Here is a 15,861-nt window from a genome sequence, read left to right on the forward strand (position 1 = left end):
TTTCAATTATTTTTTTTTCATCACTACTCTACTTATGATTTAATTGTACTATTTTCTGCTCTATTCAATGATTTTTTTTTTTAATTTATGAAAAATAACTCTATTAAACAACTAAATTTTTTACTAATTAAAAAGGTACTGTAAAAAAAAAAATATGAAAGAAAATTGAATAATCCAAATATAAAAGTGAAGCAGAAGAATAACAAAATAAAATTCGCAACAGATAAGCAAGTATAAAATTAAAATTGAAAGTGTTGTAAAAACTGATCAAACCAAATTCAAACTAATAACAAGGCAAAACCCATCAAAAGAGAAAAATAACCAACAGAAGTATATGTTCCAAGATTGGCTTCTATTAAAGTAGGTACAAGAGAAGTCAAGACAATCTCAGTAGAATTAAAACTGCTGGATGATACAATTATCTCTGTGGTTAATGATAAAGTAGAGCATTCGAGGCTACTGCAAGGAATTTTAGTTTCACAATCACCAGTTTCACAGGAAGCTAAAGGCTTTGAAATGGTAAAAGAGCTTTCTTCGTATTGTGCTAATTCAGATTCACCTAAAGTTAAAGGGCAATATATGGTGTAATAAGAAACAACAGTGCCATCAGTTACTATCAAAGTGGTTAAGTCAGTTTCAACAGCCAATGTCTCGCAAGTTTTAGTTCCACAAGATTCAATGGTAATTGTTGTTGTTTCAATGTCCCCAGCAGTGGTAACCGTAGATATTGAATACTCTGAATCTGGTTGAGTTGAAGTGTTGGGCTTGCTTTCTGAACTGATTGTTGCATCTGTAGAAAACGATGAAGAAATAAACGATGATGAGAGTACATTTGATGGCAAAATTGAATTCACATTGCAATAATATGCATGACTTGAACCATCAGATGTAATTACTGAATAAGATACAGTAGTGGTGACCATTTTTCCTTCACCTTTGTTATCAGTTGAAGCATATGTTGTTGTTAATGGAGTGCATGATGGCAGATCTGAAAAAGTGGATGTCTCATCCAAACAATATCTAGTATAAACAATATTATTGCTCGTAAATAAAGAGTACGATGCAGTACCAAAAGATGTAGTCTCTTTACTATCATTATCAGTTAAGACATATGTTGTTGTAAAGGAAGTGCATGATGATGGAGTTTGATATGAAAAGGTGGTAGAAGCCAGAATATCTGGTGTTAAACTCTTTGTTGTTTCTGAAGAAGTAGTTTCCGTATATAAACAATATTCAGTATACACAATATCATCATTTGTGATTAACAAATAAGAAACTGTTTCACTAACAGTTGTTTCTTTATCCCTATTATCTTTTGTGACATAAGTTGTGGTTAATGGAGTACATGATAACTGTGGGGATAACATAGATGAACTTGATGAACTTGATGAAAAAGATAAAGTTGAATAAAGTAATGATGTTGAGTAGATTGAAGAAGTTTTTGGTTGAGTCAAACAATATTCAGTGTGGACAATGCCATTATCATCTGTAATCAACGAATAAGAAACTATCTCAGTAACCACAATTTCATTTCCATCATCATCAGTTGTTTGATAAATTTGGGTTTCTTGAGTACATGAAGGTGGTTCAGATGTAATTGCTGGTTCAAATATGATTTCTGGTTCAAATGAACAGTATTCAGTGTAAACAATATTAGCTGAGGTAACTAATAAATAAGAAAGATGGTCAGTAAAAGTGGTTTCGTTATCAGAATCATCAATTTTAGTATATGTTGTAGTTATTGGGGTACATAGAGGCAATAAAGGGTATGTGGAAGATATAGTTGACAAAACAGAAGATTTTGAAAAAGGTAGTTCATCTGAACAATATTCAGTTTGAAGAGCCTCATCAGAGATGATTAATGAAAATGATGCGGAAGTAGTAAATATAGTTTCTTCACCATCACTGTTAGTGGAAACAGTTGTAATAATAATTGGTGTACATGTTTGAGACGAAGAGATAACTTGGCTCGATGTGAGTGAAGAGTTAGTATCGCTCAGAGAGCTTTTTGTATTTGATAAAGTTGGGGAACTAGACAAAGTTGGGGAAGTAGATAAGGTAGATGAAACCGATGGAATTGATGGGGTTGATAGACTTAAAATACTTGATGGTATTGATAAGATTGAGGAGGTTATAAGGGATGAAGATATATCAGTATATGGGGTAGAATTTGGTGTTGTTGAGCTTATCACTAAACTTGTTGGTTTGGATGACAGCAAAAAATTTGAAATTTCAGAACTTGAGATAGAAATAGAAAGCTGAGATTCAGCAGAACAAGAGTGTTGAGAACATGACAAAATTGTAGAAGTAGAAAACGAATGGTCAGTAAGAGTGATTGGCGTGTTTGAAAAAGTTAAAGCATCAGATTTAATAGAACAACCATCATGGCATGAAATAAGAGTCGAAGTGGTGAAGGAATGATCGATAATTGTGATAACTGGCGAAGATTTGGAGAATTTTAGGAGCATGTTAATAGCAACAAGTAACAAAGACTTCCTATAATTAAATAACATTTTCAGCTAAGATATAGAAAAAGTATAATAGCCTGTCTTTTCTAAAATAAAACTCTTGATGATATTAAAACATTTTTTAAAGAAAATTTAGAGGTTTTTTGACCTTTTAAATACCAAAACATTGTGTTATAGCAAATGATTATTTTGGGAATTTTAATGTCTCAATTTATTTTGATTCTCTTAACTTGATCTCAGTTAATTACCATTATTGCCAATATATTTCCAGTTGAAGGCTTTTATGAAAATCAAGAGTATACCTCAAGTTACAATTAAGTAACACACATTCATTTTCTGCAGATAAAAAGATTCTTTACATGAGAACAACCATTGAACCATCCAAATTAGGAAAGAAAATCGAAAACCCAAATAATCTGATGTAAGTGGTTTCTTTTCTCTTGGTTTTAGAAGTATATTGTTCCGGTGCATTTCTTTTTTTCATCTGGATACCAAAAGTTTCACGCAGCACCAGGTTTCAAACTATTTCGTTCAAGACGTTGAGGAAGACTAGTCGAAAGGTTGACAGGTCGTGCTGGTCATCACACATCGATCCAATCGTGCAATGAACTAAAAACATCAGCAAGCAGCACCAAAACAGACAAAGGCAAAGAAACAGCACTAGAGTTCTATGTTACCATCATCTCTTTGATTGGGATGCACTGGTTTTCTTGAAACAGCTGTGTTTCCTCTTTCTTGTGTTCTTTCTTGTGTTCTTTTCTGTTCTCATTTACGATATTCTGTTTTTTTGAATCCAGTGAAGTGGTTCTGTTTTCATACGTCAGTCAGCGCATACAGCTGCACACGCACGTGTAACCCATACGTGTAACCCACACCTGTGGTTTTCTGAGTACAGAAGGAAAGAAGCAGAAACAGCAGAAACAGCAAAAACATCTTCTTCACAGTGTGACACAAAAATATGTTACTATATTCGTGGTCTGCAATGATGGTGCTGCTACTTTTTCCTGGGCTGAAGACAGCTCTTATGTTATACTCGACACTGCTGGTTTGTTTTGCTCCAAGCTAACTCAAAAGCTATAAAGATTTATTTTATCGACTGGACAAATTTAAAGCTTTTTTTAATAATTCGTCGAGGCCTTAGTTGATACCATTATTAATATGTCTTTCGGGGACTCGAGCAACGTAATTGGGAACCAGGTACCTGAAAACGATGCTATTAACGACTTGTCTGATCTGGATGATGATTACCAAGGTGACCAGCGATTTGACACTACTGAATTAAATAATGATAACTCCAACATTAATGTTAACAACAATTTCAATAACAATAACAATAATAATAACAATGTCGTGAATTATGTTCCAACAACGCAGCAGGTCCTTCAGATGCCTCCAATGCCTCCAATGCCTCCAATGCCTCCAATGCCTCAAATTCCTCAAATGCCTCAAATGATTCCAACATCTCAACAAAAATTTCCTTCCATTAGTGAATCTGAAATTAAAAAAACTTTTGTGACTGAAGAACATCCAAATCACAGATATCCAAGTACAACTTATCCAGTTCAACAAAAGGAATTGCCAACTCATAAGAATAACTATGATCCAAATCAAATCAATCAAACAGTAATTGATTATGATGATCCCTTTCCAACTCTAAACGACGAAAACTTGCTACCAGTGCCTTTAACTAAAGTTGAATCAATTTTCAATGATATAACAAAAAAGCTAGGTTTTCAAACCGGCAACTGTAAAAACATGCTAAACCATTTTTTGATGCTATGGGACTCCAGATCAAGTAGAATTGATTCAAAAACTGCTTTAATCTCTATTCATGCTGATTTTATTGGTGGAACCAATGCCAATTTTAGAAAATGGTATTTTGCTTCAATGCTAGAATTTGACGGTCTTGAAGATTTAATCTTACCTGACTACGATAACCCCAAAGAACCCCCTACTGCTCCAGTTGAGCCTTCTGCTGACCTAAAATTTAACATCTCCGATATTAACATAAACTCAATAGATTTAATTGAATCTGAGATAAAATTCCAAAAATTAAAAGAATTAGAATACAGATGGAGATTAAGAATGAATTTATACAGTTATGAAGACTATATCACTCAAATCGCTGTTTATTTATTGGTTTGGGGTGAGGCCAACCAAATTAGATTTATGCCGGAATGTCTTTGTTTTCTTTACAAATTATCCTATGATTATTACATTTCAAATCTTTGCAAGGAAAGTGAGCCTCTAAAAGAATACTATTTTTTAAGCCAAATCATAACTCCAATTTATAAATTTCTTAGAGACCAGGTTTATAAAATAAATCCCGAAAATGGAAAATTTATTAGAAGAGAAAAGGACCACAATAAAATTATTGGATATGATGATGTAAATCAATTGTTTTGGTATAAAGGTGGCTTAGAAAGAATTAAAATCGTTGGCGATGAAAAAACAAAACTCATGAGTCTAAGTAAAGAAACAAGGTTTTTAAATTTACATCAAGTTAAATGGAATAAAGTCTTTTATAAAACATATTGGGAAACAAGAACTTGGGCTCATGTTTTGACCAATTTTAATAGGATTTGGATCATCCATTTCTGCATGTTTTGGTTCTATACATCTTTCAATTCACCAACTCTATATACGAAAAATTATGACCAAACAGCAAATAATCAACCAACAGCTCAAGCCACATTATCAGTTGTTTCTCTTGGTGGAACTATTGCCTGTATCTTAGAATTGATTGCAACAATAGCTGAATTGTTCTTTGTTCCTAGACAATGGCCTGGTGCTCAAAGTGTATTTAATAGAATATTGTTTATCACATTCATGCTGATTGTCAATATCACTCCATCAATCTATGTTTTAGGAATGATTCCAGTAGATGTTTATTCAAAGGTTGCCTTTGTGATTTCAATTATTCAGTTTATTATAGCAATCATAACCTATTTTGTGTTTTCAATTAGACCACTAGGTGGGTTATTTTCCTCTTATTTATTTGATAAAAAGAAACCTCTTCAGTATTATGCTTCACGAGAATTTACTGCTGCTTTTCCAAAATTAACTGGAAGAGGTAGATGGTTTTCATACCTTTTATGGATTTCCGTTTTTGGTGCTAAATTTACTGAATCATATTTTTTTTTAACTTTATCACTTCGTGATCCAATAAGAAATTTATCTATTATGGAAATGACGAGGTGTGTTGGTGATATATGGTTGGGTTCATTTTTATGCCGTCAACAGGCAAGAATAGTGTTGTTTCTTATGTATCTTGCTGATTTGGTATTATTCTTTTTGGATACATACCTCTGGTATATCATTTGCAATTGTTTTTTTTCTGTTGGTTTATCCTTCAACCTTGGTATTTCTATTTTAAGTCCTTGGAAAAATATTTACGTTCGTTTGCCAAAAAGAATTTACACAAAAATACTTGCAACCAAAGATATGGAAGTGAAATACAAACCAAAAGTTTTAGTTTCTCAGGTCTGGAATGCAATTATTATTTCAATGTACAGAGAGCATTTGCTTCCACTTGAGAATGTGGAAAGACTATTATATCATCAACAACCCTCAGAAAACCTAAATAAAAGAACATTGAAGACTCCAACATTTTTTGTTTCCGAAGATGACAAAAAGGTTAACACAGATGAGTTTTTTCCTGCAAGATCAGAAGCTTCTAGACGCTTATCTTATTTTGCTCAATCATTATCAACCACCTTACCAGAAACACTATCAATTGCCGCCATGCCCACATTCACTGTTTTGATTCCTCACTATGGAGAAAAAATTCTTCTTTCATTAAAAGAAATCATCCGAGAAGATAAGAATTCCAAAATATCATTGTTAGAGTATTTGAAAAGATTACATCCAGTTGAATGGGAATGTTTTGTTAAAGACACAAAGGTTTTATGTGATATGGGCGAAAAGACAGAACCAACTTATACTCCAGTTAGTGCTTTAAGCGAAAAAGATCTTATTAAGAGAAAAATCAATGATGTCCCATTTTATTGTATAGGATTCAAAGATGCTAATCCTGAATTCACTCTAAGGACAAGAATCTGGGCCTCGCTTCGATCACAAACATTATACCGAACCATTTCTGGTTTTATGAATTATCAAAAGGCTTTAAAATTACTATACCGAGTTGAGAACCCAGAGTTGATTGAAGAATTCACGTTTGCTATTCGAAATATTGATGAGGAACTACGAAAAATGGCGTGTAGGAAGTTTAGAATAGTTGTTTCAATGCAAAGATATAAATCATTTAACGAGGAAGAAGCTCAAGCTGCTTCCTTTTTGTTAGGAGCATATCCTGATTTGTATATTTCGTATTTAGAAGAAGTCAAACCGGAAACAGCAGATGATGAAGTTGAATTTTATTCTGTTTTAATCAACGGTTATTGTGGTATGGATAATCAAGGCAATGTGATTCCAATTTATCGTATTAAGCTATCAGGAAATCCTATCCTTGGAGATGGAAAATCAGATAATCAGAACCATTCTATAATCTTTTATCGTGGAGAGTATATACAGGTAATTGATGCAAACCAAGATAATTACCTTGAAGAGTGTTTGAAGATCAGAGCAGTACTAGCTGAATTCGAGGAATACGACTTTCCCGTTAAAAACCCGTATAATCGTTTTGAGGCTTATGAAACAAAAAATCCTGTTGCTATAATTGGTGCGAGAGAATACATATTTTCAGAGAATTCAGGTGCTTTGGGAGACGTTGCTGCTGGAAAAGAGCAGACGTTTGGAACATTGTTTGCCAGAACCCTTGCAGAGATTGGAGGAAAACTACATTATGGGCACCCTGATTTTTTGAATGCTATTTTTATGACAACAAGGGGAGGAATATCAAAAGCACAAAAGAGTTTGCATTTGAATGAAGACATATATGCAGGGATGACAGCTATTTGTCGAGGTGGACGTATTAAACACTGTGATTATTTTCAATGTGGAAAAGGTAGAGATCTTGGTTTTGGATCAATATTAAATTTCACTACTAAAATTGGTGCTGGAATGGGTGAACAAATGCTTAGTAGAGAATATTACTACCTAGGAACACAATTGCCAATTGATAGGTTTTTATCATTTTACTATGCTCATCCGGGGTTTCACATCAATAATATGTTCATTATTCTTTCAATGCAATTATTTTTGCTCGTTGTGCTTAATTTGGGTTCTTTGTCCAATGAGTCCATACTTTGTATGTATGACAAGAACGTGCCTATTACTGATTTGCAATTACCCATTGGGTGTTATAATATTCAACCGGTTTTGGATTGGGTTACAATCTTCATTCTTTCCATTTTTATTTGTTTTTTTATATCGTTTTTGCCATTGTTGTTACAAGAACTTACGGAGAGAGGTGTTTGGAGAGCATGGACTAGGTTTTTCCATCATTTAATATCATTGTCCCCATTGTTTGAGGTTTTTGTTTGTCAAATATACGCGAAGGCATTGATCACAAATGTGACATTTGGTGGGGCACAGTATATCTCAACAGGGAGGGGTTTCGCAACTACTCGTAATCCATTTCATGTTTTATATTCAAGATTTACCGTCACTTCAATTTATTCAGGTGCTTTATTGTTTTTGGGATTATTATTTGGATCAATAACTATGTGGCAACCTGCATTGCTATGGTTTTGGCTAACAATGATTTCAATGTGCTTGGCTCCTTTTATTTTCAATCCTCATCAGTTTTGTTGGAGCGATTTTTTTGTTGATTACGGGCAGTACATTCGCTGGCTATCAAGAGGTAATTCTAAATGGCATCAAAATTCATGGATAGGATATATTCGTTCAACGAGAGGCAAGTACACTGGTTATAAGAAGAAGGAAATTGGTGTGGAATCTGAAAAGGAAGCGACCAAAATAATCAAAGCAAAAAAAAGAAACACATTTTTTGGAGAAGTGTTTGTTCCGTCAATATTCTTAATTTTTACTTTTTTTGGATACTCCTTTGTCAATTCCCAAAATGGAGTGAAAGATACATCTCCCACTAATTGTGTGTTGCGATTGTTAATAGTGACATTTTCACCAATTGTTGTTAACATGGCGGTTTTACTCATTGTATTTGTTATATCATGCACTTTGGGAACTTTGTGTAATATGTTTTTTAAAAAAACTGCCGCAGTGGCTGCTGCTATTGTCCATGGAATATCTGTTGTTGCACATATTTTTTCATGGGAAGTTTTATGGTATTTAGAAGGAATGAATTTTTCGAGAACTCTAATTGGTTTCATATGTTGCTGTTGTCTTCAAAAAGTGTGTATGCATTTTTTTATTATTTTATTTTTGACCAGAGAATTCAAATTTGACGATGTCAATAATGCTTGGTGGACTGGAAATTGGTATAGAAAAAGCTTGGGATGGACAGCACCAATATCACCATTCAGGGAATTTTTCGTAAAAACAATAGAGGCGACGCTATTTGCTAGAGATTTTGTTTTGGGTCATTGTTTACTATTTATTCAACTACCATTAGTGATGATTCCTTGGACAGACACTGTTCACTCTGTTCTCCTATTCTGGTTAAAAGCTGGGGACTTTAAAAGTCCAATCCTAACAAAAAGAGGAAAGAAAAAAATATCCAAAACTGTTACTCGTTATTCGATACTATATTTCACTATTCTTTGTATATTTTTGGCTCTTTTTATTGTGCCGGTGTTTATGGCAAGATTTGTCCCAGACTTTTCAAAGCATTTGCCTTCTGATATTGCAATTGGGTTGTTTCAACCTTTTGGGCAGGATAACAATGATACTGGACCTATTAATGCTCCAGAGACAATACCTAGAGGAAAACCAGTAGCAAGTATTTTGAGCGAAAACTAATTAACTTAGACAGAAATCATTTTTTTTTTGACATTTCTGAATTTTTTTTGAAACTTTTATAGTAAGCTCTTTTGGAATCGGATATTTTTGGTTGATTGGGTAATAATCAAAATTCTTTAATTCGGGTTTTGTTTTTGGAAAATGAGTATTTCAAATTTTGAGCTGTTTCTTTCAGAAAGGTGACAACTAAATGGTTAGAAATATGTTTACCGATCTTGAAATCTGTGTTGAATAATATTTATTTTTCTAAAATCTAAATCAGTGTATTTACAAGAATAGATTAAATTAGAATAGTAAATTAGGATTTTATAAATAATATATAGAGTAAAATTAATAAAAAAATAACAATAAGTTGAAATATTAAAAATAATGTTTTGTTACTGTTTTTCAAGAATAGAAAACAATACAAAATAATGAAAAACAATTGATTATAAAAATATTAAGATAAACCTGAACAATACTAGTCTTGATGTAAAGATAAAAACCATCATGATAAAACGACAAAACAAAAATATCCACAAAAAATAATATAATGAGTGTTTTTCAAATTACCACCGATCTCAATTTATTGATTTACCCTTTCCCTAAAAAAAAAAATTAACCCAATATATTTTTATATCCAATCAGTTTAGTCTTATTTGCTTCTGCTAATAGTAAAGCCTACCAATATTCCCAAAGACAATACCACTGCAGCGCTTGCAAACAATATCTCCTTTTCAAATGAAAAAAAACCTTTGGACTCATCATCGTAAAATCCATCATCGTTTAAAGTCAACATTTTGAGGTTTTTATTTTTTTGGTAGTGCAGCGATTGAGCCTGAGCCTTTCTTTTGGCAATTAATTTTGCAATGTTTCTTTTGTCTTTTAATATTAGAGACAGTTTTTCAGCAGGATACTTGGAAAGAGCATAGTTTAATCCGCGGTCGTCATCTGAGTCTGAATTCTCACTTTCATCATCACTATTAACACGTTTCTTCGGATTGCTTTTGCCCATTAAAATCAACTCAATATATTTATTTTCCATCTTTTTGTTGAAATCAATTGCTTCACTCAAATCATTATTGGTTTCGATTATGATTTCATCGTCTTCATCATCAATATATACAATATTCTTTTTAGTTAATTTAACATGAACTTTTTCTTCAATTTTGTCTTTCAATCGGTCAAATAAACTCTCTTCCTTCTTATCATCGTCTCCTTCAAAGGTCTTGGAAGATGAATCATTATGGATCATCAACTTTTTGTTAACAGGTTCGACAAATTTGATTTTATGAATTGATGTTGAGGGATTATCGAGATCTCTTATTTTAAAAATGTAAGTCTCTGTCTTTGGGGCTTCCCTTGTAAATGAAACTTGGGACATTGGTCTGTGATAAGGATTAGAAAAAGTTGACCCAACTTCAGAAGGAGCCATTTGAAAAGAAATCGAATCTTCTGGCAAAACATCAAATGATGTTCTTCTATTATAGTTACCATGACTAGTTTGAGGTATTAGTGGCGGAACCTGGTCTGCACGATCGGTTTCATGATCATAGTTCTCAGTTGCTGATCCGATACCATTTATCATTTCATCATCCATTGAAAAATCATTAAACTCGTCAATTCTTCTAATGGAACCAATGGATTTTGTGCTTCTGACAGTTATTGGGGTTTTCAAAAATTTTCCGTTACTGTTTCTCATTGAAGGTGTGTTGGAATTTGCAAACAATGGGCCTCCAGATGTATAACTTATATCGGAGACAGATGAAGCTGTATCTTCAAAGGTTCGGTCAACAGACCTCCAAAATCGATCCCAAGCAGGACCAGAGGAAGTCATTGAGGTAGAAGGAGTGTCAAAATGATTTTTCAAGTAACCTTGATGAATTGGTGATAAAGGTTGGGAGGCTGTTCTTTGTCTGTTGAAGTTTGGTGGGAAAAACTGATTTCTCGAATCAAAACTACTTTCAGAGTGCACGTCATCTGTTGTTAAGTACTCTTGATTTCGATCAATATTTAACAAAAACTGCTGGTGGGTGTTCAAACTTTCGTCCTTTGATATAGCCTTATTCAATTGATTAAGTGCCATGCAAGTCAATTGTAAAACGTCAACAATTCCAATGATATTTTTGTCGTCATCAATAACCGGTAGATTCAAAAAATGACCATCATACATTAATTTTAAGGCCGATTGAACAGTTAGATCTCTATCAGCTAATTTTGGCTGAGTTGTCATGCATCTTGCAATTGTACAAGACTCAGGATCCAAGTCATTTGCTAATACTCTGAAAACAATATCCTTTGAGGTAAATATACCAATGACATTTGAGTTATTTTTGGTCAAGGTTCCATTGGCTAAATTAATTGAGGCAGGAATTTTATTAGTAGCACTGTCTTTGACTAGAACTGCAGTGCATTTATTTTTTCTCATTTGCTCTGCAGCAAATCTGATTGTTTGGTTGGAATCGATGAAAACAGGAGCAGGATGGTTGGGCTCATTGAGAACATCATCTAAAGTTGGAGATTTCATTGAACTTATTAAATTCTTAATTTCGTCAACCAAATCAGGATTAATGAGTGAAGAGCCCTCACTTAAATTATCAATGTTCTCATTTAAATGCATGTTCATGTTCATGTTCAAATAATCGTTGTGCATTGAGTTTTCATTTTGAGAAACTTCTTTCAAAACATTATTTAAATTGTGAGTTGATTTAGCGATTTTTTCTAGTTTTAACATAACTTGGTTGAAGCATTTTGTTATGTCTAGTATACCAATGATCTTGTTTGGATTTGTATCATCCCTTATTGGTAAGTGTCTGAAGTTTCTCTTTACCATTAAATTTAGTGCATCACTAGCAGATAGGTTTGAGGGAGAACAGTAGGGATTTTTAGTCATAATGTCTTTAACTTTAAGTAATTTTGGGTGTAAACCTTTTGCGATTACTCTGAAGGCTAAATCTTTTGTTGTGAAAATCCCAATAATTTTTTCGGCGATGGTCGCTTTGACCATTACACAATGAATTTTTTGTTTGGACATTTTTTCTGATATTGAATAAACAGAATCTAGAGGAGAAACTATTAGAGGAGCATCTGGTTTTAAGGACATTATGGTGCTTTTGTTTTTCAAGGTAGAGCTAAAGTTATTTGGTTGGTTGATGGAGATATTATTGTTGTTTATGTAGGGTTTTTGTTTTTGAGGTGACTGATTAATATTGCTAATGGAGTTAGCGTTTGAATTTGGTAGTGGTTGAGAGTTTATCAATGAAGAGGTTGATAAGATTCTTAATTTCTTGTTGAGTGAGTTGGGGTTTAAATTTGAATATGAATTTGAGATTGAGTTGGATTTTGATATTTGAATTTGAGATGGGTTTTGGAATGGATCTTCTGGAGAGGTGGTTGTCTTATCAATATTAGCAGTGGATAGAGTATCCTCTTGGTCTAGGTCTAGGTTCTCTTTATTGTTCAAGTTATTTGTTTGGTCTATGTCTTGTTTTTGATGTGTCTCCTGTGTAGATTGAGTGTCCTGGGCAACTTGAGTGTCTGGGATATCTTGCACATCTGGAATAGCAGGCACAGTATTATTGTTCGATGCATCTAAATCAGTAGTCATTTTTGCTTATTGATATACTTGTAGATTGTGTTGTTGGTGGCTAATGACTGTTTGGGTACATGCAAAACAAGAGGAAAAAAAAAGCAAAATTTGTCTATGGTCTAGCTCAAGATGGCAATCTAAATAATCAAAGTAACTTTAAATCAATTTTGGAACAAAGAAACAGTCTTTCAGGAACAGAAGGTGTAAGCAGTAGTTGAATGATTGTTTAAGATGGTCGAAGCCAGTTGAAACCAAGTGCGATTACGAGAAGTTGTTGGAGTATTGGAGACCCCCAGCGTAGTGATTGTAACTGAAGCAGCAGAAGAAGCAGCAGTTTCAGTTAAGGGAATATTTATCGATGAACAGTTGTGGAAGTTTGTAAACAGAGACTGGAATTTATTAATGTTGAATTTTAATTTTGTTATCGAATATTTTTTCTAAGGCGGCCAATCAGTGTGTTTAAAATGGAACTTACGATTTACAGTGAGAAGAAGGAGAAGAAGCAGAAGGAACAGAAGAAAGAGAAGAAGCAGAAGCTGAAAAAGCACATAACATCGTTAATTGAACAGAGATACCAAAGTCAGAGAAAACAAAAAGAATCTAAATACTAATACATATGCTACACACTGCCAGACACCAGGTCGTTGCTATTTTGATCCAAAATGTCTTTGAGAGTCTCTGAGAGACCACTGCTAATGGTAGAGTAATGCTCATCATACTCGTCGTCGAGGTTGGTACTGCTACTGCTGCTGCTACTGCTGCTGCTGCTGTGTTTCTTTTGACTGGCGCTATTGGGACGAGTTGTGTTTCGACTTTGGTTCCTGTTTCTGTTTTGTTGGTGGCCATCGTCGCTCCCAGTGCCACTGCTGGCTAGTTTTATGGGGAGAGTGTTGAATCTTTTGATTGAGGATATTCTGTTTGGAGGAACTGCTTCTTGGTTTATGGTCGAAAGCAAGGACAGACTGGCCAGAATTCCGTTGCCATTGTTTGAAAAGATCAGTTTCGAGGGCAGTGTTGAAGTCAGGTTTTTGATGCCAATATTGTTATTAAGATTACCTATGTTTTTGGTTTTATTAACTGGAGTGTTGGGACGAGTATTAGAACGAGAGTTGGATCGAGAATTGGATCGAGAGTTGGCGAATACTTTGTTATTCCTATTCTTGGTGATAGGACTGGAGCTGGCAGAGCTCACAGAGGTAGTGGGATAAGTAGAAGTGGTTGATCTGAATGAATTTGTAGAGCTTATTGAAGTGGTTGAGTTGAGTGATTTGACTGAAGGATTTGAATTAGTTTGGCTAACGCTAGGTTGGTCATTTATTAAGTCAATGTTCAGATTAATTTTTTTAATTTTCTTGATTTTTTTATTATTGTTACTATTTGATACATTAGTGGTGGAGATTTTGTTAAAATTTGATTTCTTTGTGCTGACGTTTTTAATGTTATTTTTAATAAAATTTGTGTTTTGTCTTTTTGGAGTGTTTATTTGAGTTTGAGTGTTTTGAATGTTTTGAGTGTTTTGTGCGATAGTTTGATTGGTACTTTCATCCAGTCCTTGATTTGTATTGGTATCTATATCATCAGTTGATTCAATAAGAGTAATTTTATTGATGATTTCTTTGTTTAAAAATTCTCTTTCAATGATACTGTTTTTAATATTACTTTTAATATTAGTAACAGAAGTAGATTTATAGATATTTTGGTAGGAAGTAATAAACTCATTTAAATCATTTAGTAGGTATTTTAGTGTATTATTTAGTTTTGATAAGATATAGGTTTTATAGTATAAAATAAATACTATTGATAGCAATACTAGTAAGTTATTCAAGGTAAACAAATCATTTTTAATTAATTTGTTAATGAACATTTGGTTATTCAGTAAACTGTCGCTAAAAAAACGACCTAGTTTTTTGTAAAGAAAACTGAGTATTATGGTGTCATAGTAGTTCCCAAAGCTGTCCAAGTAGTTGTCTAAACACTTCAAGTTATCAACAAGAAGAGAATTCAAGCGATTAAAAAAATTGGAGTAGTTTTGAGCAAGCACGTAATTTTCTTTGTAGAACTTGTTGAATACAATGATATTTCTCTCCATCAAGTCCAAGGACTGAGACAAATCGCCATTTGGATCGAGGAATTGGTCCTGCGAAGAAGCATTAAGGAGCCTGCTCCTGGCAAGCCAGTCAACATAGCTCAGATAATGGCGTGGGTTGTTGTTGGTTGCTACCGGGATGGGAAAGGGAAGCGAGAGAGGAAAAGACGCCTGGGGAAGGTAGTGAAAGGGAACATTCTGGAGAAGAGGCCCCAAGTACGGAAACAACCAGAGCACAGCTGTGACGAGAAGGAAGGTGGCTAGCATCGCGACGAGTGAGAAACAGTGCTTCAACACAGCTGCCCTTTCTGGGTGATTATATCTGCTTTTCCCAAAAGGTTTCCGTCAACACAAAACAGGCCGGACAAACGCACATCACTGCAGTCAGCTGTCGGTCTTCAACGCCGGGTGCTGTCCGTTGAAAACGGCGGGCATGTGTGCGCGTCCGTTGGCGCTGGCGGCATTTTCCGCTGAGACGGGCCGGCTCCTCGCCCAGATATATAAGGAAGCACTTCTCCAAAGTATCCAGAGTTGGCTCCAGCTCCAGCTTCAGGCTACTTCACAACTCTCCAGCACCTCTGTCGCCAGCACAGCCTCCAGGTTCTCTATTTGTTCTCTCACTTGCTTCTTCTGCCACCTCTCCTTCAATGTCTTCTCTAGTGCTTGACTCCAGCACAGCTCCTGGCGACACTGCAAACACTGCTAATAATAGCGCCAACAACAACAACACAAATGCCTCCCTTTCTTCGTCCAACAATCCCTCTGCCACATCAACCTCCAACAACAAGAGAAAGAGCAAAACCATTTCCACCATTTCCACCATTTCAAACTACTCAAACTACTCTACCACCTCCTCAAATTTGATTCCTTCGTTGAGAAACTCTTATATTCTAGACTCC

The 15,861-nt window shown here is 34.4% G+C and overlaps 4 protein-coding genes across 4 annotated transcripts; 1 reads left to right on the forward strand and 3 right to left on the reverse strand.

Moving 5' to 3' along the window:
- Positions 1-89: 89 nt before the first annotated feature.
- On the reverse strand, positions 90-2,642 carry ASCRUDRAFT_157473 (uncharacterized protein). The gene has a single exon (XM_020189369.1). It carries the CDS (start codon positions 2,511-2,513, stop codon positions 279-281), a length of 2,235 nt encoding a protein of 744 aa, XP_020046507.1. The 5' UTR covers positions 2,514-2,642; the 3' UTR covers positions 90-278.
- Positions 2,643-3,917: 1,275 nt separating this feature from the next.
- ASCRUDRAFT_36359 (1,3-beta-glucan synthase) lies at positions 3,918-9,308 on the forward strand (the record flags this gene model as incomplete). The annotated part of the gene is made up of 1 exon (XM_020190683.1): positions 3,918-9,308. One exon carries the CDS (start codon positions 3,918-3,920, stop codon positions 9,306-9,308), a length of 5,391 nt encoding a protein of 1,796 aa, XP_020046508.1.
- A 1,681-nt stretch (positions 9,309-10,989) lies between these two features.
- Positions 10,990-12,396, reverse strand: ASCRUDRAFT_22271 (CBS domain-containing protein; the record flags this gene model as incomplete). The annotated part of the gene is made up of 4 exons (XM_020189733.1): positions 10,990-11,162; positions 11,331-11,639; positions 11,676-11,892; positions 11,974-12,396. Coding segments are annotated over 4 exons (1,122 nt in total), but the record flags the coding sequence as incomplete, so codon positions are not given.
- Positions 12,397-13,194: 798 nt separating this feature from the next.
- On the reverse strand, positions 13,195-15,350 carry ASCRUDRAFT_157478 (uncharacterized protein). The gene has a single exon (XM_020189370.1). It carries the CDS (start codon positions 15,227-15,229, stop codon positions 13,496-13,498), a length of 1,734 nt encoding a protein of 577 aa, XP_020046510.1. The 5' UTR covers positions 15,230-15,350; the 3' UTR covers positions 13,195-13,495.
- Between the last annotated feature and the right edge of the window lie 511 nt (positions 15,351-15,861).

Source organism: Ascoidea rubescens (genome assembly GCF_001661345.1).
Source record: "Ascoidea rubescens DSM 1968 unplaced genomic scaffold ASCRUscaffold_9, whole genome shotgun sequence".
Lineage (NCBI taxonomy): Eukaryota > Fungi > Ascomycota > Saccharomycetes > Ascoideales > Ascoideaceae > Ascoidea > Ascoidea rubescens.